Genomic DNA, 24908 nt, shown 5'->3' on the forward strand with positions numbered 1-24908 from the left:
AAAAAAAAACTGTTTTTGCAGGGTGTAAGTACACCTGGACTCCCCTCCTCCCCTGCCACTAATGTATACTTACTCTGACATTGCACAACAGTGGAAAATAAGGAAAAACTCCTTATGCCACTGTTACTGATCTTGTACCAAACAACATAAAGTCACCCAAATCGAAATCACACACACACACACACACACACACACACACACACACACACACACACACACACACATTACAAACAAGCATACATTCAAACACACACTGAAACATACACATGCCCATTTTCTCTTATTTTCAATGGATTCTGCATACACTGACGAAATAAGTTTGATGAAATCCAGAATCCATTAAAAGTGACAATCTCACTTAAACAGATGTAAGGCCACTTTAAAAATAACATGCATAATAAACAACAGTAATCATATGGGCTAATTATGAAGCTTCTTTATTTTAAAATAATGTCTTAAATTCTGAGTCAATTAGATATGGTGGTAAATGTTTCTTGTCAAGGATACCACAAGGTCAGCAGTCAGACCGAGCAGTTCTGTTTGCTTTAGCATGTAAAAAATACACATTTTGGTTATTCTTAAGTACTGTTTTGTTAATTAAAATTTACTTTTATCTACAATTTAGGGTATGAGGTTATGCACATTTTATGGGTCTGTATCACTAACTAGACATTTCAATATATCAAACGCACTATACTGAAACTCAAAAATAATCAAAAAAACAAAAAAAGTTTTTGCAGGAGGAGGGCAATCTCTCCTGTACCCCTCATGCGTGCGGGTCTGTGCCTCCAAGCACCCCACTAATTAAATATAACTTCAAGCTTGCACAACACTGGGAAATAGTGACCCCACTGTTAGCAAACTTGTAGTAACAGCTAGCAACTCATCAGGAACCCAAATTCCACAGACATACACAAATACATAAATACACACATTTAAAGATATGAATACACTTATGCATACATTCTCACACATACAAACACGTGCGCGTGCACACATAAAATCCATTTTCACTTGATTCTAAATCGACCAAATAAGTTCAATGTAATGCAGAATCAAGCGGAAAAGGACCATCTGCCCTTCAAACAAATGAAATGCACCATATTTTGTTAGCTGAATTAATATAGTAGTCTTCATTTTAATGTATGCATTTTAAGATCTGTAAGTAATATTTAGTGGATTTAGGTTCTTACAATATTAATTGTCAAAAGAAAGAGAGAGAAAAAGATATGAAGATAGAGGGACGGAAATTGAAAGGAATAAAGAGAGGAAAATGAAGGAAATAGAAAGGATCTTCTAAAACAAGGAGGAATGGGAGGATGGAGAGTAATGGTAGGGAGGGGATGAGATGAGAGAAAAGGGGAAAAAGAAAAAATACACATACAAATATCTAAAAAAAAGGTGAAGAAAATTGGATGAAATGGTAATAAACTGTTATATTGATGATGCTTAAAGTTAAATAAATTAATGATAAATCTTTACTTCATTTAACTGAGAAAGCATAAAGAACAGAAGAAACATCTGTCTGGAAAGAGACTGAGGGTATCAGTTATACCAAAAGAATGTGCATTTATATATTACACCTATGACAGTAAATGAGAGAAATGAAAAAAAGGTAATTACACTTACAGTTATGAACATTTAAATTTCACAGATTTAAAAGATATTCACTATTGTGCTTCACAGTAATCAATCACTGAAAGTGCATCAATCTTTAGATTATGAGCTGATAATACAAGTTAAATATATACAATGTGTTATGTTTAAATATGGAGCTTTCCCTAGTTATATCTTGCTTATATATGTTTTCCCAAGCTTGTTTGGAGAGATGTAAAGACTTTACTTAGGTAAACCTGACTATGAAAACATGTTTCCAAAGTACTAAGGGTTAAATCTGTGTATAAAGATTTAGCTGAGCTTTTTTTGTTATTGCATTTGTTCTTTATCTTTCTTTATTTTAGAGATAAATACTGCTTATATAAAAATGTAATCACACCATCTAATATAACAGGAAAGAAAAGTAATAATTAAAGGTACACTTCCTGAAATACTTATTTAAGAACGGAAACAGAAAATGAAAATATGACTACTTTAAAGGTCATTTCACTTAATGTTAATGGCATTGATGACAGCATCAAAAGACACTCCTTATTTAACTTTGTAAAGCATAATAAGGAAAACATAATCCTACTTCAGGAAACATTTTGTAGAAAAATACATGAATTATTCTAATACTACAATAAGGAGACAGCTATTTTGTGGAAAAAAAATCAATATTCTTGCCAAAGTTGCTCCTACATATTCTGACTTTAAAGAGATGTTATCATTCATTGTTTTAGAACTTAATGGAAACATATTGGTTTTCAGAACTGAAGCCTAAGAATTGTTTGATTTACTAATAAACAAATAAAATGAAAGGTTCTTTCATACTAGTTGGAGATTTCATATATATTTTGGGTAAGAGAGACACAGGCACTCCAAAGGAACCTAGAATATCTAACCCAGTTAAAGTTCTTAAAATGGATAGAGAATCTAAAGCTGCAGGATATAATGATTTTTGCTGAGGCAAAATCAATTTTACCCACTGTTCTTAAACTTTTGGAACCTAAACAAGGATAGATATAATATTTAAAACACAACTTTTTAAGTTCATGGTAATTTAACAGGTGTCTGTAAAGTGCATCATAAGAATATTTTATAAGGATTTTAATGATTTAAACTTAAATGTCATCAGTTTCTTTTTCCACATTGCTTTAACAAGCAAATCCACTTTGTTTGGAGGAAACATTACAAACAAACAAGAGTAGTTATGGCAGCATCTATAGCTCCTTGTTTTGCAAACCTGTTTTTAGCAAGTTGGAAAATAAAGACACTTTTTAATGTTTTTATTTAAACAATTAATTTGTAAGTATGTTAGTTTCATGGATGAAGTTTACCACACTGAAGTTAACTTTCAGTGATTTCTTGATTATTTAAATATTACTACTTTTTATTTAATGTTTTTTATCTAATAACTTGAATTAATTTACTCTTTGGACTTATAAGACTTCAAATAAGGAAAAATAGGTTACTTATATTCATAATAAAAACATTAAGAGTAATAATTATTTTCCCTTTACCAAGTGATACAATATTATGAAAATTATTATACCGTTACAGACCATTCATTATTCAAAGTTGTTACAGACTACTCATTATTCAAAGTTAACACCAGATAATGAAGAATATATTTTAAATGCAGGAACTGAAGAGAGACTTTTTGAGAGAAAGGGTACACATTGGATTTAGTCAATGAAGGTTCTGAACAATTTGCTGTAGAGATGCATGGTAAGTTTTGACCTTTAAGAATAAATCCAGCAGTTGATGAAAAATACTTAAGGGAAACTGTACTTGGCATGCCACAGAGTATGCCGAGGTCTCAACAATCAAATGACCATGAGGGCTGTATGAGCACCAGCAGATTCATCTGAGGGCCACAGTTTTCAAAACAAAAAGAAAGGTAGTCTGTGCAGTTAAAAATATAGTGCAGGAACTTCCCTCACCCATTACACTAGTTTTATTGCTGAATGACGCCCTAGTGCCATATATATATATATATATATATATATATATATATATATATATATATATATATATATATATATTATTAGGGTGAACTATAAAATAACAGAGGGCAGTATAGGACTGCTTAGTACTTTAGGAGCAGAACCTAATTTCCATTTCAGGTGAGGCTACAGTTTTAAGATTTTGTTTTAAAAATCACAGTCCGCATACAAGAAGACTAATGTCTGAAAATAAAAGGGGATATATCTCTTTGGACCTGCCATTAATGTAGATAAGTAATGTAGATATATGAATAACTATCCTCTCAGTTTGTACCTACATACAATGGAAAGTTCTGGTGCATTTCTAAAAATTTTTACCTGCAATTTAGCCATGTTATGTGTAAGGCCAAACGTGCAGTCCATGGTGATTTGTATGATGACAAATCTGCTATAAATCTGAGTAAATGTGTTTATATATTTATACCATTTCCAAAAAAAAGTATTCTCATGATGTGCTTTAGATTACATAAATTTCTAAAAAAAAAAAGTTTGCTTTTGTGTATTAACACTGCACTTTTTATCTAGAGACCTGGAGGAAACAATAGCTGTACTAACAGCATTTCCTTGAACAAATGTTCCTCAAAGTCTAAATAATACAGGCAGTATTAACTAGATTTTAAAATTCAAACATTTTACTACTTAAATGGTCTAGATTACCACCAATGTTTTGTCATATTGTATTGTTAGTGTGACCTAAGTGTTTTTTTATTACCCATTTTTTTCTTCTACATTTTCACAATTATTTTATTTTTCTTTTGGCAACTACTGCATATGGGACAACTGCTTTTGATAGGATTTGCTTTATGATACGATTGGTTATTTGTTAGCATGTGACTTATTTATACTTTTGATTTATAAGATTATATTACTTGTACAATTAAGTGTGAGAATGTCCTGATATAATGGATGTAAATAATTGCTTATAAACTTTTTAGGCATTAAGACTAGTGTTTTTTCACAGTAATGCACATGCAATGAAAAATTATCTATATGAATATGGTTAACAGTGGTACATGATAGCGTTGTAGTCTCCTACAATTTTTAAAATGTTTTTAAATGGTATATATGGACAATTCAATATATAAGTCTACTTAGAGAGTCACATATAGAGATATGCATGTACAAAGACACAACAACTTATGCAAACATAGGCAGACTAGCTGGCTGCCATACAGTAAAATCAGACAAAGAGTATATAGGAGTATAATGTTTCCCAATTATTAGTGACACTGCATAAGCAACCATTAGAACATGTGTGTGTGTGTGTATTTGTGTATGTGTATATATATATATATATATATATATATATATATATATATATATATATGTATATACCCCTGCAACCCTTACTATTTAAATATACCAACTCCAAGATCGCACTACAGTGAGGAGACCAGTAAAGTTCCAGTTCCTTACTGTATGGTGATCTCCATTGAACAGGTTCGAGATTTCACAACTTCGATCCTCTGATCTTCATTATTCAGAGGTTCAATGTTTTGAGATTTCGACCTTCAGAAGTGCACTCATATATATATACATGTACACACACTCACATGCAGATATATATAGTTTACTATATCACTTGATAGAACTGCAGTTGATTGAAATTTAATTGACTTTCAAGTCAACTGTAGCTCTATCAAGTGATAGTAAACTTACCTATATATGTATATATAAATGCACACACAACCCTTACTAGTGCATTAACAGATAGTCTGAACATCTTTCCATAATATCTGAAAAGCTAACAATTTCCCCTAGAAGCATGCAAGGTTCCCTGTCTTGGTACTGGTATGCTGTTTTACACCATGAAGTAAATTTAGAAAAAGGTTTTTACTATTCTGATTCATGCCACAATTTCCAACTGGGCAGAATGGACAATGGTTGTTCTCAGCTGAGTAGTTATTAAATAAAAAGTGTATGAAAGATGAAGTGAGTTCTGTGATGCTTGCACAATCCTCTTCAAATAAAGAAAAGTCATATACAGACCCATGACAAAGTTGGCTTCATAGTTTCTGCCCTCAGCTGCATAGCATTCACCTGCAAGCCTGAAGGACATCACAGACCCTTACAAAAGTTGACTCTGGGAGGTGATGAAAAATGTAACATCTTGAAGTGAAACTGCCACTCTGGCAATATAGACAATAATACGCATGTTCATCCTTCAGTACCTTTGATTGCATTTACGTTGTATTATTTTTCCTAATGCAGGCTTCCTGAGGGTGTGCTACACTGAAAATGGCTTTGTACTGTATTCCTTTCCTCAACCTAGCATTCTAAATACTGTTGTCTCCAGGGATTCTGCTGATGGTATAGCTCTCAACTGTCTAAATTTCAGCAGAATGTCTAGATTTTTAGCTGACTTTTTTGGTCTGCTCCTCTTTAAATTTGTGGTTTTCTGGCAAATCACTAAGGACTGAAGTCTCTACATAATGGCATGCATTTGAGTTTCAGACTTCATATCCTTCAGAAAATGTATATTAACACAAATGCTATTATTCTAGCAACATTCTAAATTTGTAAGAACAAGATTTAAAATCTGTCCCTATTTTTGGGTCTTTGTCTCCTCTGTCCAGATTTCTTGCTCTAACAGGTTGAGAGGTATGACTGATGGGGAGAAGACCAGATCTGAAGTACGCACTTTAAAGTACATTTATTTCTTTATCCACACTTGCATGATCTCAGAGATAGTATAAACAAATGGGGGTGGGGGTTGTAAGGCAAAACTCTCATGCGTAGTTGATGTATGGTGGTGGCACACACAAGCAAATAGGTTCATAGGTAGGTACTAGGCTATTGGCCCAAGGGCCTATGTAAGCCTAGCCAACAAGGTTCCCTGGCTTACGACACCCAAGAAAGTTATTTTCCAGTGCCACTGTCAAGCAGAGACACAGAAGTGATCCCTGGGGTGTATTTCCTATTTCCCATCCACTCATCAAGATTTTTCTTGAAGAGTGCTAATGAAGAACTTTGCTTGACATAGATGGGTAGCCTGTTCCAGAGTATGGGAAGCCTCTGGGACAGGAATCCATCCCTCCAGCATGTCCTGTTTATTGTGGTGACAAGGTTTAGGTCCCTAGACCGTGTAGCTTGGAGGGATTGGGATTTCTTTAGGTGTAGCATGTCCAACAGCTCTGGGTTTGACATAGCTTTATATGTTAGGCAGAGATCTCCTCGGAGTAGGTGATATGCTACGGAATAAAGCTGGAGTTTTTTGAAACGGTCAGTGTAGGGCATTTGTTTGAGGCCAGTAATCCTCTTTGTGAGGTACTTCTGTGGCCTTTCTAGCTGCTGCAGATTTCTTGTGAGGTACATTCCCAAAAGGGGCGTTGTACTCTATAATGGGTCTAATGAGTGTCGAGTAGAGGGGAACAATGACATCTTTTTTCCTGGATGAGAACCCTTTTATGATGAGGTGTGCCAAGTAGAAGAACTTCCTGACTACTGTGGCAATGTGACTATCAAAGGAGAGACTACTGTCCACCTGGGTCCCAAGGTCTCTTATCATACATTCGGTGTTAAGTAGATTGCTGCCTATGTGGTAGTTCATGGGTACAGTTTTTTTTTTGAAAGGGAATGACACTGCACCTTTTGGCATTGAGCTTGAGGCCATGGCTCTGATACCAGGCACCTGTCTCCGCGAGGCCCTTCTGTAGGATGTCCACATCATTTGGGGACTTGACTAGGACTCCTAGTTTGCAGTCATCTGCAAACTTCATTAGCCAGATGCCTTCTGTGTTAGCCTGTACTTCAAAGAAGTAGATACCAAACAGGAGAGATCCCAGGACTGAACCCTGTGGTACTCCACTTGCCACTTTTTTGAGGTCAGATTTGGAGTCTGCAACTTTTACAGTGTGGGTTCTGTCAGTGAGCCAGTTGGCAACCCATCTTGTGACGTAGGGATTTATACTAGTTTAGTGAGTTTAGCTATAATTCCAGAATGGGGGATGATGTTGAAAGCCTTGGCGAGGTCAAGATAGGCTGTGTGAACCACCTTACCCTCATCTGCGGCTTTGGTGACTGCCTCACAGAAGTCGATCAGGTTCAGGAGGCATGATCTGCCTTTCACAAACCCGAACTGGGTGGGATCCAGAGTTTGGAGGTTATCAATGTCTTTGTTTATGAGTTCCATAATGATACGTTCCATGGCCTTGCAGACCAGGCTCGTCAGGCTAATAGGTCGATAATTCCCAGGATAAGTGGTGGTTCCCCCTTTGTGGAGTGGGATAACTGTTGCTGTGCACCATTCAGTGGGCACAAAGCCTGATGCAAGGCTATTATTGAACATGATGCTTAAGTGGGGAGCCAGTTTGTTCTGAAGTTCATGTAAAACGCAGCCTGGGATGTTGCCAGTCCCACGGATGCTGTGTTTTTGGCTTTAGAGAGTGCAGCTTTTACCTGCGTAGCTCTGATTACAGGGAGTCTGCATTCCTCCTGTACAGATATGGGCCCTTTAGGGGGTGAGGGGGGGTGAAGTTAGCATTGAACCTATCTGCCAGGATGTTGGCAATATCAGATGGTTCTGTAATTTTCATGCCATTGTGCTGTAACTCAGAGCAGATCTGGGTGTTGCCATTGAGATTCTTGACATAGCTATAGAATGCTTTGTAGTTGTCCTTAGAATTAGTGGCGATTTTGTTTTCATAGCTAGCTTTGGAGGATCTTATAAGGGGATCTCAGCTTCTTACTGAGGCTGACCAGGGAGCTCCTCCACTCATGGGATTTTACTCCCTTTTGCAACAGTTTCTTCCTTCTGTTGTACAATTTGTTTATGGCAAGGGACCACCAGACTGGCTTCCTTTTTTTGGAGGATAGCGTCTTGGTTCTGTTTGGGATAGCACGATCCATGCACTCGTGTAAGTGCTTATAGAGTGCATTTGTGTAGGATTCAGCAGTTGTAGCTATATTGTCTATCTGCATGGGTGTCATGAAGTTCACCACTTCTGTCTTAAGAAGCATGAAGTTGGCTTTGGAGTGTTTTTCCTTTTGTATTTTTTGGCAGTTATTTTTGTTTGTGCTTATGAATTCTTTTTATTTCGGTTTATATTTGCAATGTAATGTCTTTTGGAGAGAAACATATCTGAGAAAAAGTACACATCTTGTTGCTGTATGGGATTTCTATTTCTGTTAAAAACAGTGGAAGACTGTTGATCATTAGGGAATATTTCCTCAAAACTACAAATCAAAATTTGAAGCACCGTTTAAATAATAACAGTGGAAGGTATCCCTTCCCATTCATTTCTGTATGTTCTGCTTTGTAGCTTACAGAGTTTTAGCTACATCATGCATTATTTATTTCACAGAATGCATTTCAAGTTACATAGTACATTATACAATTAATGCTTTTCACTTTACATACTACACAAGCTGTTATGTGCAGTTTGTGTTGCCAAAAGCACACTACATAGATCTTTACTAAAAGGATTCAAGGCCTAAATGACATGTCTTACATGGACCAGCTCAAAGCCCTGTCACTATACTTGGTATCCTACAAACTATTAAGATGTGACCTGTGTCTGGCATACAAGGTAACCTTCTACCCATTACAGATGTATTTAATGTACATCAGCAAGTCAAATGGCATCAGAAATACTCAGGCAATGGCTCTAAACCTCTTCTGCAACAACATAATGGTTTGGCGGGACAGATATAATTTACAGAAGATATCACTGCTGTCAAACAGACTCCCCATCCATATAAAACAAAGTTCATCCCTGTCCATTTTCAGTCACAACTTAGACCTATGGATGGAGAACAAACAATTTACCCCAGGACTGCCCACTATACTAATTGACAGAGAGAATCCTAAATGTTTTATCCCATGTGTGAGTCCCCTAAAATTATCTATGGCATGATCCCAGTTATTCTTAACAGGAGTAATATATAATTATCAGTTATGGGATGGGTAAGGCCAATCTACAACCAAATGGTTAGATTATTTTGATCACAAAAAGGGAAATCAGCTAGGCTTACAATGGCCTGCAAGAGGCAGGTGGTCTAGTACTTATATATGAACCTATAGCACACATTTACATTCACACTGCATATTTTACTAGACAGTACTGGCTCACCCTAAACATTCCCTATTAAACCATTATACTTGGTGACATTAATACTGACTGGTCTTCAATATCCTCCTCTTTCACTACACATAGCATCAGTCTGTATGGCTTCCAACAACTCATAACCTCCCCTACCTGAACTAACAATAACTCCACCTCTGGCTCCATCTTAGACTGGATCCTTATTTCTGATCTTTGTGTCCATCACAATCCTAGCATACTTCCCAATTCCATGTATGACCATTCCCCTAACTGCATCCATAGATACCCTCAACAGACACCCAAAGAACACCTTTACAGAGAACATCGTAATCTGACTCAATTTGACCCTAACAAATTTAACTCCACTCTAGCCAACATCAACTGGACCTTCCTTTATAACCTCCCCCTTAATGATGCTGTTACTGCATTCAACAAGATATTCCTTGATATACTGAACAACATGGCCCCATCCAGAAAAATCAGGATAAAATCTAACAGTTTAGAGTGGGAGACTGTGTCAAAGGCCTTAGAGAGATCCAGGAATAGGCAAGAGACAAGTAGGGCTTCTGCAACTGTTTGGGTGAAAGAGAGAAGTGCAGTAGAGGTGCTGTGATGGGATCTAAAACCATGCTGGGTGGGAGTTAGGAGATTATTTTCAAGCAAGTGTTTAAGTAGTTGAGAGTGAACACATTTTTCGAGTATCTTGGAAAGTGGGGATAGTATAGCTATCTGTCTAAAGTTTGAGGGGTCAGCGGAGTTACCTCCTATGTGGAGAGGGATGATGTAAAAGGATTTCCATATATTGGGAATGACAGCCTCGGTGATAGAGTGATTAATAAGGATAGAAACAGGGTAGGCTATAGAGCTGGCTGCAATTTTAAGGAAGTGGGGGGGGTTGTCAGTGGAGGGTGAGCAAGGCTTGAGTTTATTCAATTGGGATTTAATAAAGGAAGTGGGAACAGGTTGTAGGAGGGAAAGTACTTGAGGAAGTTGGATTGTGAGGTGGAGGTAGAGAAGAGGGAGAGGGACTAAGTTGCACAAGTCTTTGAACTGTGTCTATGAAATAATTATTTAGAAGGGTAACAGTTTCTTTGGTGGTATTAAGAGGGAAGGGGTTGGGGGTAGGTGGAGTACTAGGGTGAAGGATATTTGTAACCGTGGACCAACATTTTTAGGGTTGGTATGTGTGCTGTTGTGGTTGGAAGTGAAGAAAGATCTTTTATCTTTAATGAGTTTTTTACATGTGTTTCTAAGTTCTTTGTATTGCTGGAGTAGGATTAGAGTTTCATTTTTGAACCAGGTTTTCCAAGCAGCATCCCTCTGTTGCATAATAGAGCGAGTTTGTTTGGAGAGCCAGGGAGCACAGTTACTTGTCTCTTGCCTATTCCTGGATCTCTCTAAGGCCTTTGACACAGTCTCCCACTCTAAACTGTTATCTAAACTCTCACATCTTCATCTTTCTCCTCTCACTTTACCCTGGTTCTCTAGCTATCTGTCAAACAGACTACAATTTATACAGTGGCAAACCACTACCTCTCCTTTTCTGCCCATCACTACTGGCATTCCCCAAGGCTCTATCCTTGGTCCTCTCTTGTTCAGTATCTTTACTAACAACTTACACTCCACTACTAACCTCTCAACCCTTCTACAATATGCTGATGACTCCACCCTCATAAACTCTGCCCACACCATCACTGACCTCCTTTCCTTGTACCCAAGACACTTTCACCTCCATTGAAACCTGGCTCACTGATAATCAGTTAACATTAAATTCCCAAAAAACTAAGCTTTTATTATTCTTTCCAAAAAACCTTGAATAACATAAATCCTCTTTCTTCATCTCCTCCCTCAACAACACAACCATCAGACCTGAACTTCACACCAAATTGCTTGGTGTCACCATCGACGATAAGCTTAAATTCAACATACATATCGACCTTTGCATAAAAAAAAAAAAAAAACACCAAAAACTTGGGCTCCTGTACCGAAATCAGAAATTTCTATCTCCCTCCTTAAAACCTTCTTTAGCCACATCTCTCCTCTTACCCTGTCTACTTTATGCAGCCCCAGTCCTTATTAACCTTCAATCATCTCTTCTTAGCAAACTAGAACAAACCTACAATAAAATAGCTAAATTTGCTGCAAACCTCCCGTATAAATCTCACCACTGCCTTGCTCTTAAATATTTGCAATGGCCTGAATTACCAAAACAACTTCTTCTCCCACAACTGCATATAACTCTCTCTATTCTTTATAACCCCACATCCTGCTATCTCCAACATCATATCTCAATATAACCCACACCGTTAACTGCACTCATCAGACAAACATCTTCTAGACATTTACAAACCATCAAAAAATATTGGCAAGTCATTATACAGATACTCAGTTGCTCACTCCTGGAACTTCCTTCCTCATAATATTAGAAGTATCCCCCATAAGTCTCAATTCAAACTGGCACTGAAGCACTACCTATAGAACATCAGGTCCTGCCCCTGTCTAGCTCCTATATGATCCCACTTACCTTCTTTCCCAATACCATTTCCCCATACTCTCCATCTTTTCTCCTTTCTCCATGCTTGCTTGTCTTCTTAGCAAATCAAACTACTCTCCTACTATGAGTGCATAATCCTTTTCCTCCCTTGCACCTTCACCACAATGTTGGAACTATTCTTATGTATATTCATTTATACAAAAACTTGTACAAAACCCTATAGTGGTGTTAACAAAACACTATAGTGGTGATAACAGCTTTTAGTTGTAATAATTCTTATAACAATGTAACTTCCATTTTGTATGTTGTGATTGCAATGGGAGCTATCTGGTATCCTTCGTGTTATAAAGTTTTATTATGACGTAATCTCTTTCTGAATGTTTGTAATTGCAGTTGAAGCTTTTCTCCTTGGGTCTCCACTGAAAACGGGCCATTTTGGCTCAACTGGACCAACCCGGTTAACAAATGACAATAAATAAATAAATAAATAAAAAATGTGCATTATAAGTTGCCCTCATTGTAACCCAGATCAGTTTTCAAATGCTTATGACATTAAAACAATTTGCATTATTTAATGGACATTCTGCATTTTCAACGTGGGATGCAAAATGCATTACAGGCCCTGCTACTCACAGTCAGAACCAACAAAACTGAAATAACAACTGAAAATGAAATGTAATTAGTAGTAAAGAAAACAATTCTACTTACATACTTTTTGATGTTTGCTCAGTACTTAAAATAATTGAACTTATTATTTATTTACTTAGATTTGTTTACTGGGGAAGTGCACTGATCTCAATGGACCATTTGCATACACAGCCTAGGTGAACAGGATCACATAAGAAATGAACAAAATATATTTACAGAAACAAGGATAAGCTAAAAACATATACATATGCTACAACATTAGTTTAAGAAGCAGCTTGCGATGTCAAAACATGGGTGGAAAAATGGAATCATAAGTAGCTGTGTATTTGGATAAGATGTACCCATAATGAATGAGATGACTTATGCTACAGGGACAGAGGCATATCATTATATAGAAAGGCATGAAGATATTAGAAGAGGTGAGTGTTAATAGCTGCAGGAAAAGATACCGTGGGAGAAGACAGAGAAATGGTACGACAGGCATGCAGAGGGAAAAGGAGTAGAAAGGAGAGAAAGTGTGAGAAAAGGGATACAGAATGAATGAGAGGCAGTACGTGAGGGCATGACAAGATAAGATGGATGAAATCGAGATAAAGGGGTGTGCGATGAGAGAGAGACCTGCGGAGTTCATATAAAGTGACCTGCATGAGTGAAGCTGCACTTCGTTTTGGGTGAAGAGGTACTCCTTTAGCTGTTATCTGAACTCAGATTACTTTTGGATGTCTTGGATTGAGAGAGGAATGGAGTCCCATAGTTCAGGGGCTAGGATGGAGAATGCAGGGTCAGTACAATGAAGTTTCTTTTTTGGAGTAAGTATTGTGGGTTGAGATTGAGAGATGCCTCTGAGATTATATGTGAAGGGTTTGGTGAAGAGCTTATGAGTTGGGGGGTTAGGAGAATGGCTTTGTGAATTAGTGTTCCTAGTAGGAGGTTGGCTCTCAAATGTATTGTAAATAATTTGGCTTTGGTGAGAGTTAGACAGTGGTGTTCTTTAATGAAGGAGTTAATAATGAATAGGCAGATTATATTGAAGATGGATTGTAAAGTGGTGGCATTTTAATTTGAGTCTGCAGCTATTATTGATAGTCCATATTCGAGATGAGTTAAGAGTATTCCTTTGCCTATGACAGCTTTGGCTGGCATGGACAGAAAAGGCAATAATTTATTTGCCCAGAACAGTAGTGTGTTGATCTTTTTGTGTGTGTTTTGAATGTGTAGTTGAAAGTTAAAAGACTGGTTGAGCCACATGCCAAGTTATTTGAAAGGTTGTGGTAGTTTCTATGGTGGTATTGTCATAATATTTAATATTAAGAAAGCTGGGTGCTTCGGCTTCTTTTTGGTTAGCTCCAAATAGCATTGCTTTTGTTTTTGAGGGATTGAGTATAATGTTTTGGTCTATTAGCTATTGGTTGAGACTTTGGAGGTCATCTTGGAGTTGAGCTTAAATAACAGAGTGTGATTTGTTTGATCTGTAGACGACCATGCCATCTGCACAAAGAATTAGAGGTATCTCAGGATGAACAGATGGGATTTTGATGATAAATATGGAAAACAACAGAGGAGCTAAAGTGAAACCCTGGAGGACTCCTTTCATAAAAGGAACTACTTTAGGTGCTGAGCATTTTCACCTTGAAAGATCAATGGGTGAGGGAATCTACAAATCAGGGTTTTTCATTATCAATAATGTCTATTTCAGTTAGTTTGTCAAATAGTAAGTTATGGTCAGTTAGATCAAAGGTTTTTGTGAAGTCAGTAAAGACAAATCCTGTCAGGCTGCCTTTGTACATATTGTATAGGATGTCATCTGTGAGGGAGTACAGAGCTTTTATGGTGCTGCATTCATAGCAGAATTCATGTTGCCTTGTGGACAGAAGATAGTATTGATGTAAATAAGCAGAAATTTGGGTGTATATAATTTTTCAAATATTTTACCTAAAGTGGAAAGTATTGAAAAAGGCTGGTATTGTGAAGCAGTAGTTGGCTTGGGTATTTTTGGAACAGGAGTCACTTTCGCTGTTTTCCAAATGTGAGGCATACTCTTATTAGTTAAACAGAGGTTGCACAAGGAAGTGAATAAAGGGGTGGGAGATGAAGTTCTTACAAAGATGACTGACCTAAGGGACTAGGTTATCTGAGCCCGGGGGAGTATGTATTTGACTTTGGTCTTTTTTATGTTTCTATCTCTTTGGTTCTAATCTTTTTGATGTGGAGTAGTGGAATTGGGGGGGGGGGTGAGGGTGGCTGTGGGGCTAGTAGGTTTGTGTTATTGTTGATGTGAGGTGGTTGCTGAACTCAATGAAGAAGTCAGCACATGAGATTTATTGTTAGTCATGCTAGAGTGGTTCAGAGGAATGGAGTTGTGTTGAGTTTTCGACCAGTCAACAAGTTGATTTCTCTCCAGAATTTTTTGAGCTTGGCTAAAAGTGAGATTTGTTTGTTTAGGTAATGGTTGCTTTTGTGTTTACAATTAGATTGCTTGGCTAGGTTGCATAATAAGGTATATTTGGCTCAGGAATCTGTGGAAGGGTTGCATTTCTAATTGTTCCATGCTTCATCACACAATTTGGGGAGATGTTTCAGTTCTTTAAATACTCAGTCATGTTTATGTTGTCAAAGTATCCATTGTACTAAAGGAAATAATTTGATTTGCAAATGCAGTAGGGCATTGTTAAGGTTGTTAATTGCTTTGCTGGGATCTTTTATGGCAAGTATGTGAGACAAATCAAGAATGACAAGGTGGTTATTAAGAGTAGTGATATTCTGAATTGTTTTATATATGTGCATGTGTACTTGTGAGTGTGCATGTGTGTATGAGATCTTGTGCAAATGTAAAATCATGTGATGAAATAAGTACCATCCCTGGATATTTTGGGACTGGATCCTTACTTATTGTTTGATTCCATTACTAATGTTACTGTACAAAGGTGGGCAAGATTTGCATGTGGACATTTTTACTGAAGAAAGAAGAGATCCAGAAGTCGACCATTTTATTGAAGAAAGAAGAGATCCAGAAGTCAGCCATTAAAAAGATGATAAAATTAATGAGATATTACAAGTATTGCATCCTGACTTTAGTTAGCATAAGGCAGGGCCAGGAAAAGAAAAAGGAATGAGTGAGAGAGCAAGACATACCGAACAGTACAAAAGGTGGACAAGGATTTAGCAGATTATGGAAGACCGTACAAGAACGGGATCATAAAATAGTTGGTCAGGCAGATATAAACAAAAATAGGTTATCAGTTATGGAAAAGTCTTTAGGAATAGATGAATGAGGCAAGAGGAAGACATTATAGCAGACTGGAGGAGAGGAGGAGGAAGGTGGGTCAGGGTACTGACTTGGGGAGACTTGAGTTAGTTAAGGATTTTTTTTTTTTTTTGCAGGATACAAGTACAGCAAAAGGGAAGGATTGTGGAACTAGAGAAGATGGTTGGTTAATCCAATAGAAAACAGGAGATCTAGACATAGAAAGAAATATACAGTATAGCAGAAGGATAGCAGACAGGCCAGAGCAGAGAGGACAAACAAGGGACAAAAGGGCAGTGGGTAGACGTGGTCAAGGAGTTCAAGTAACTGGACAGCTAAAGAAACAAATGGATAAGGGACAGAGGGAAGATACACTGGGAGAAGAAGGAAGAAGTGAAGAAGTCTGCCTGGAGAGAGGAGCTGAGGAATAAGCAGCCACATTAAAGGGAATGAGGGAGAAAGAGAACTAGATGATATCTTCTTCTTCTTCTTCTTCTTTCGGCTTTTCCCGGTTAGGGGTCTCCACAGCGGATCACCTGTGCGCTCATGATTGGCAGTGGAGTTTTACAGTGTCGAGTTGCCAGCCTGGCACCCAACCTTCCACTGAAGGCACACACATGCACACACTCACACCTAGGGCCAATTTGGAGTGTCCAATCCACCTACAGCATGTCTTTGGGATGTGGGAGGAAACCGGAGCACCTGGAGGAAACCCACGTGACCACAGGGAGGACATGCAGACTCTGCACAGAAGACACCCCAGCTGAGGATCAAACCGGAGAACCTCTTGCTGTGAGGTGAGAATAAGTGAAATAGCAGGAAGGAAGCAGGCACAGAAGGAATGGGAAACCTTATCCAGAAGGAAAGTAGAATGAACATCAGCAGAACAGGCAGTCTGGAGAAATACTGGTGCAGGGAACTAGATGTCAGTAGGTGTAGCATAGCAGGAGGCAGGCATAGTCTATGGGGTGCACAAGATCTGTTGTGAGGGGAGAGCAAGCCTTAGGTAAGAAAGCAAAGGGGAATGGAGAGTTTTGTAAATGGTCTTAGGTAACATCCATGCTAAGTTACATAAAACACTGATCAAGCAGCATGAAAAAGGATGACAGACAACCACATACAGTAATTGATGTGAAAAACATGGACATTCAAATATAGTGGAGTAGTGGGGTATCCATCAGCTAATAACTTTAGGCAAAGGCAACTGAGGAAGCAATGGAAAGGACCAATCAGCTAGGAGCAGTATGCAAGGACTTGGGAAGTAGAGCAGCACTCTGTAAATTGCTGCATTACCCAAAATGGGGAATAGAAATGTGAGAAAGGAGATGATTACACAGTTCTGTTCAACTATTGTTTCAGGAAGTGGCATGGGGAACAAGGTACTGTCACAGAGGGATGGCGGGCTTTGCCTTACTCCTCACAGAACTGCATTATAGCCACAGGATGTGGAACCCAATATTCAGACAACTGTGTCTTTAAAGTGAGATGGAAAGGGTCAGACAATGCACTGTTTTATTTTCAGAAAGAGCAGAAGAATGTAGCAAAAGGTAAAAAAAGATGACAGACAATAACGGACAAACTAAGGATAATAATGGATTTCTAAGTAAAAGTGAGGTAGGAATACTGAAGCTTAGCAGTAAAACAGCTGGAATGGATGTAGGCAATAGACAGAAATAAGGACAAAGGGATAGCAGAGGTAGCTAGGAAGGAAAAGAAAATAGCAGGAAAGGACAACAATAAATGTGGATCATGTGGAAGAAGGAAAAGGTAGGGAAAAGGAACATTAAACAGTGAGAAAAGGATAGGCAGGCGGGGAAGTTGTATGTTAAGAGTTCTTCATCCAAGAAACAGCAGGAAGAATGATAAAGATAGAAACATGGGATGGAAACAACTGAAGACACTGTGAAGATAGAAATGGAATAGGCAAGGAGGATAGGACAGCAGAAGAAATAAGACCTTACAAAATAATGTTTGACTGATGCTGAACAAAACTAGAAGCATAGGAAGGAAGACAGGTTAACTGGTTGTATTAGCAGAGGGAAAAGCATAATCGACTTGGTGGGAATAATCAAACTGTAGACCAATGACAGGAGTAGATTGGGACATGGTGATAACAAAGGGGTGGCAGCACATGTATTTAATTGGATGGTAGTGAAAGTTTGTAAGTGATGAAAGGAGAAAGGAACACATATGGTAACAGAAAAGAGGTGGTGGTGGTGGGGGGGCAAAGAATAAATGGCAAACTTCCCAGCTATAAAGATGAATAAAACAAGAGGGGATATGTGCTGCATTTTCTCTCCCTACAGACCACCAACAGCACATGCAAGGGATGATAACTATGAAAAGAAGTACATTGCTTGGTCAGACGACCAAAAAGTACAACATTGTATTAGAAAGGCAAAGATCCTCACTTTACCTGTTATGGAAGATGAAGGATCTACAAGTCAGAAATCCAACAGACAATAATAAGAATGCAACTGTATCTGCAATATTTGTGGGGAGAGAGCCTTAAAGGGTTGCAAACACCATGGAATGGAAATATGGCGTAGTAGATAACAACAGAATATGGGATCTGTAGACAGAGATCTCTGGGAAAATATTATAAGAATAAAGGTATAAAGGAGTTACAAGAAACTGCAAAGGAGGGTAATCTAGAGAGGCAAAGAAAAGACAAAAAAAATGTGTGTGTTCAATAGGGAATTAAAATCATAGGGAAAAAGGATAGATTCAAACTCTGGAAGGGCAGGGGTGATCACTAGAACGGATATGTGGAAACCAGAAAGAGAGAACAAAGTGCGTAAGGAAAGCAAAAAAACATGTAGAAAGACTAGCAACAGATGTTAAAATGAAAGAAGGCCTTCTTTATGTAAACAGAAGAAAAAGAAGCAGGTTTGAAAGAAAGCTGGTAAGTTAACCAGGTAAATGCAAAAGGATAAAGAAGTGAAGGAGAAGGTCAAATTTCTAAATGAATATTTTGCATTACTGTTCACCAAAGAAGCAGAAAAGACCATGCATTTGGGAGGCTTAAGCAGAGGCAACAGAAGTACTGAAAGGTGAGAAGATACTTGAGGATGTCTGAAGGAAGGTAAGACACAGGAACCAGAGGGGGTTCCATTGATGATCTTAAAACTGTAGCTGCAGTTTTTGCAAAAACTTGACAGATGCATTCAACAGATCCTGTAGGGAAGGTACCGATCTGGGGAACAGAAAGCAGGTCATTACAGTCTCAGCCTTCAAAGGCAGGGCAAGAAGTAAATTAAGAATCTACAGGCCAGTGAGCCTAGATTTAGTTGTGAGAAAAACAATGTAACAGTGATAGATTAATGGCTTAAAAGGTTTCGGTAGGAAAACAGTCTGTTCAGTGAATAGAAACACATATTCACAGGGGGGATAGTGCAAACACTACAATATAGTAGCACCTGAGAAGCATTGGAAACATGAACCACAAAGCACTATAAAGAATTAGGAAGTGTATATCACATGGGATCACCGGTGGCCACGGTGGTGCAGTGGTTACCATTGCCACCTCACAGCAAGAGGTTCTCCAGTTCGATCCTTGGCTGGGGTGCCCTCTGTGCGGAGTCTGTATGTCCTCCCTGTGGTCGCATGGGTTTCCTCCGGGTACTCCGGTTTCCTCTCACATCTGAAAGACATGCTGCAAGTGGATTGGACACTCTAAATTGACCCTAGGTGTGACCATGTATGTATGCCTTCTGTGGAAGGTTGGGTGCCGGGCTGGCAACTCGACACCGTAAAACTCCACTATCAATCATGAGCAGACAAGGTGACCCGCTGTGGCGACACCTAACCGGGAAAAGCCGAAAGAAGAAGAAGATATCACATGGGATCACCCATTACCAATAGTTCAAAAAATAGATGCGAGAAAACCAGGTGTAGTCCGTGAAAAAAATAAATTCCTACACCCAGTGATTACACAGTGTCTTACGTGTAGAAAAGCACAGTCATAAGATACTAGGGTTTGCAGGCGGAAATGAGAGCAAAGTGGAAGAAAGATACCAAGGCAGTTTGAATACTAGTAGTAGGAACAGATCTAATTAAAAGGAATTTACAGTCCTACTTAGATATGCTACCAGTACATGTAAATCAGTACAGGAGGAGTCAATTCGGAGCACACTGTGTGTGCTAAGAGCAGCACTTTTATGAAAGACTGAAGCAATACTAATTTCATGAACTTTATTTGCAACCTAACAGGATTGGGATCCTTTCCCATCATGGTATTAGTAAGTGAAAAAACTTACAGAAATTAAACTAGAAGATCCCTTTTGACTACCATGATTTATACCAATGACTAGGTCCATAGGTGCAAACATCAATTACCCTTTGCATGGGATCTACTGGATTTTAGCAATGCCTTCGACTCAGTGACATATATATTTCTGGCAAAATTGAGAAGGTAGGTGTGGTAGCATGGGTTGAAAACCATTTAAGGAAATATATAATGGATGATCATAAGGCACAACTCTTCTAAGGTAATACGTTAACAGGTGGTGTAATGAAATGTTCAGTTCTCAGCCATGTTCTATATAATGTGTTAATCTTTGACCTTCTGCTGGCCTGAAAAGCTGATCTGATATTATCTTCTTACAAATGATACTAAGGTTGCAGGGGTGACAGCAGCTTCTTGTCAGCCCATCTAAATAACTGATGCTACTCCTGGGGCATGATCATCCAGTAATAAAATGTAAAAATTAGAAGTCAGATTAAAGAATCTGGAACAAGACAAATGACCAGATGTTTATTATTAAAAAATCAAATCAAATCATCAGGCTGAGCATAAAACAGCAGCAGCAAAAGTAAGTCAAATACTGAGGTATACATTTAGGGATGGATTCAAATATTAGGAGAGGAAAGATACTCCTATCTCATGCAATGAGTAGGCTGCAGCTAGAAATATGTTTCCAATGCTGAAGAATTATTGGAAAAAGAAATTACAATGATAGACAGAGTATGTAGGCAACTGATGATGCGGAAAATTGGGAGTGTGATATATTAGAAGGGGCTTAGAGAGCTAGGCATTTTTCACCATTAAAGAGATGAGGTATGATATGCAAACATTAGACACTAAGGAATAAATGTGATGAGATTACCCTGGTAAAGAAGTAAAGACAGGCAAGAAGGGAAATAACCGAATGATAAACAGTACAAATTGTACTCTTGATATGAAAAAATATTTTTTACACACAGGACAGATGTCATGGTCAGAAGAACTAGATGCAGATGATAGGACAGCTGAGGCATTTAAAGCAGCTTTGGATTTTGGAAAGGATGAGATGGGGGGTGACATGCTATCTGCATCTATTAGACAGAGTAGCTGCAGTAATAAAACTCCTTCAGCTGACCAGTTTACATAATATAATGTAATAAAAGACTGTCAGTTCCATTTCATAAACTTTTTCCCTAGACAAATATGCAGTTTTATTTGGTTAAGACACTTAGTACAGCATTAATACTATATGTGGATAGCTCTCTCTCCATAAAACACTCAGTTCTTTGACTACGTACCATTGCCAAGTTCCCAGGAAATGTTGTACTTCTTGCTGGCGCTGTACTTGAGGAGGGAGAGGATACTCGATCCATTCCAGGAATTGTCAGGATTGCGGTGCAAAGCGCTAAGACCAAAGATCAGGTGTAACCCAGAGCAGTCAGCAAAGTTGTAGAGTTTGTCTAGAGACCTGGCTGGGAAAAAAACAAGCTTGGCTTGTCAAGGTGCTCTGAAATTAACTTTAACAAAAAATGTTTTGAGATTTTTTTTTTTATGATTTTCTGTTTACAATTGCTGTATAAGACAACACTTTCAGTGTTTCTATATTCCTGGATAACAGTGCTGGAAATGGTCATTATAAATAGTACTCAGTGAAACAGAAAATGTATTAAAACACTAGAAATTCAGTCATTTTCAATGGTGTAAAGAACTATACATTGAATATGAAATAAGTTTCGATGTGTTAAGTTAAACTTAAAAAAAAAAACAGCATTTAAAAGAAAACATATGTGATTGAAAACTATTCAGAAACCTTAGCACTTTTAACATGCCACTTATCATGCCACTTATCAGGTTATTAGGGAATTTAAAGTATCTTGAATAAAAAGAATGGTAACTTATAGTACTGACAAAATCTATTGAAACACAACAGCTACAGAAGGGAAATATTAAAGGGATGTTTTTAAATTTGATTATGGACAGTTTCATTGCAGCTTAGCTATTTGTGAGTGATTATATAAATCTGCATTTATCCAAGGTCACTGCATAACACACTCACCCTGAAATGTGGTAACCTTCAAGATGATTAACTTATAAAATGTGTTAAACAAAGCAATGTCAACAGCACAGAGCAGTGGAGCAAAGCCATACCATGGAAACCCTCATTTCTCTTCAACTGTAAACTTAACTGTGGTTTGGTAACAGATAAAGAACTAAAAATAAAGTGAACATTAGTAACTTATTTACTATCAAAATTATTATTTTCTTATTTTCTGTCAGCATGGAGCAGTGCAGGCAGTAACCGTGTAACTGTTTAGATATATGTCTTAAATATGAAAATATGAGTTGTTCTATAACTTTACCAGCTTCTACTCCTGGGCAAAATGACTGCCTTATTATACTATAAATACTATAGTATACTAGAATTTATTATATTTTAATCAATCTGATCCTGATATTCAGTGTACTTGGGCACAGGTATGGTCTACAGAAAATATTACCAATTTTCAAGCCACACCTTTTTGGTTGTCATTTAATGCTAGCCCATCTAGTAAACCAGCCTGTAGGTATAAAGAGATAAAGCCCTTATTACAGCCCGGGTGGTCCAAGTATGATTAGTGGCTCTAGTGCTTATGGTGCTGGCAGGAAGAGTATGCCCATCCTAGGGCAAAAGGGTTGAAGCCTGGCATAAGCTGGCATGCACTGCAGTAGTCCTTTAGAGGACAAAGGTGGGCCAGCAGTCTGTGTACTCATGTATATAGCACCAAGCCATCAATCAGTGGTACCCTTCATTAAGCCAGTGTACAGAACTGTGCATTTGCATAGGGAAAGGTATATTGCCTCCCATGGTGATGTGGATCACATGTCACCCACCCAGTGGTGGGGTTCGGGCAATAGTATCCTGATTTCTGGGATACCAGTGAGGACATACGCATTATTATGGCTGTCTAATTGATGACCCACTAGACATACCTGGAATTTGGGGTTATGTCCATTTGGGGAGCCTTAATACTTGGCAGGTATGGGGTTAAAAAAAAAAAAGTACACACACCACAATAAAAATGTTAACTTATCTAGTCAGCATGTTAGCAGTACAACCATGATACTACTTAGGTTAGTAAAAGAGATGAAAAAATTAGATAGTGCTGCAGATGGCAGACTAAATATCTTGTGATTCTTCCCATGTCGATCTCCTCAGCAGCACAGTAATCATAAACATTGTTTTGGAAAAGACCTCAGAGTGCCACAGCAAGCAAGAATACACTAAAGGAATGGAAAAGCTGTGTGAATGGAGGTGAGGCTTCCTGGGTTAATCACTAGGCTTTGATATGAATGTCCTGAGAACAAAGAGAGTTTATATTTATTATAGAAAAAAACAGAAGGCTTACAGCCGCCATAGGGGAGTTCACATAGGCGCCCAAAGAGCGAAACACTGGTAGCTAATAATGATGTACTGTAGAGCAAAAAAAAAAAAAAAGGAAACCTGACCATCACTAAAATCACCAGTAAAGGAGATATGATATAATGGATGCAAACATCACAATAACATCCAGTGAGCTTTACTAAACAGTGATGTCATACAGTTTAAGTAACTTGAGGCTGAACAAGATCCCTAATGTAAGATAGGATGACATAAAAGGGAAAAGCAGCAATTTAAAAAATGACAGTTGTACACCACATCCTTAAACTGCTGTCATTACAGGTATTACTATTTAGCTGTTATGCTGACATTTTTCAATACGAGGATTCTGATTTATAATGCTTTTTTAACGAACATTCTGCGTTCTTGGATTTTTTTAATGTTCACTGAAGTATGCCCCTCCCATTAAGTGTCATGGGAAGATGACCTGAAACTATAAGTTGCTACACTGGTGTGCTTCTGTCCTTCAGAAATTACATACATGAAATAAAAACAAATAATTTATGCTGGATATTTGTATCAGCAATAGGATACAACTGACATTGTAAGTGACTGCACTGCAGTGCTTCTGCTCTTAAGAAGATATACAGATTGGAAATAAATTACTGTCAACCTAGATATCTAATCCAGATATAAATTATTCAACTTTATCACTACAGTTCAAATTACTGCAAGGGCTATAGCAACATCATCATCAATCCAATTCTTTCCAATTGGGTACATAGGTACGATGTGTTACCATCATCTAGAGCCAAGGTTCACCCCATTGATTGTCTAGCTACATTATTCATTTAAAATGCACCTATGCTGTATCGCTCTGGATCTGTTATATTCAATGATGAGGTCTAGCTACTACATCTTCCATCAGAGTACTGCAAAATCCTCATAACCGATTTCCATTTAAAGCTGGTTTTGAGCCTTTATACATTATTTCTCTCTCAGCACAGTTTATAAAGAAGATGCTTATCTACAGAACTATGCACATTGCTTTCCACTACTGCTGCGGTTATATTGTACAATAAGATATAACATTTAGATTTCTGGTAAGCTCTATATTAAGACTTTCATAATTTAACTACAGAATTCAGAGGAATATCACAAAAAGTGAAATAAATTTTTGTTATAAATGAGCTTATAAATGAAGGCAAAATAAAAGTTACTGTTTTCTGTTTTTTTTTTTTTTTTCATATGAAATTTACAGTGAAGGAAAGTGTCAGGAGTCCTAAAATA

At 37.8% G+C, this 24908-nt stretch overlaps 1 protein-coding gene across 1 annotated transcript in view; it reads right to left on the reverse strand.

The window, feature by feature from the left end:
- Positions 1–24908, reverse strand: part of HPSE2 (heparanase 2 (inactive)) — a 2291060-nt gene that overhangs the window by 1021587 nt on the left and 1244565 nt on the right. Inside the window, exon 4 of the mRNA XM_044056830.1 lies at positions 21559–21732. Within this exon, the coding sequence (XP_043912765.1) occupies positions 21559–21732 (174 nt within the window). The remainder of the gene's footprint in view (positions 1–21558; positions 21733–24908) is intronic.

Source organism: Protopterus annectens, chromosome 14.part0, assembly GCF_019279795.1.
Source record: "Protopterus annectens isolate FY-2018-M chromosome 14.part0, PAN1.0, whole genome shotgun sequence".
Lineage (NCBI taxonomy): Eukaryota > Metazoa > Chordata > Ceratodontiformes > Protopteridae > Protopterus > Protopterus annectens.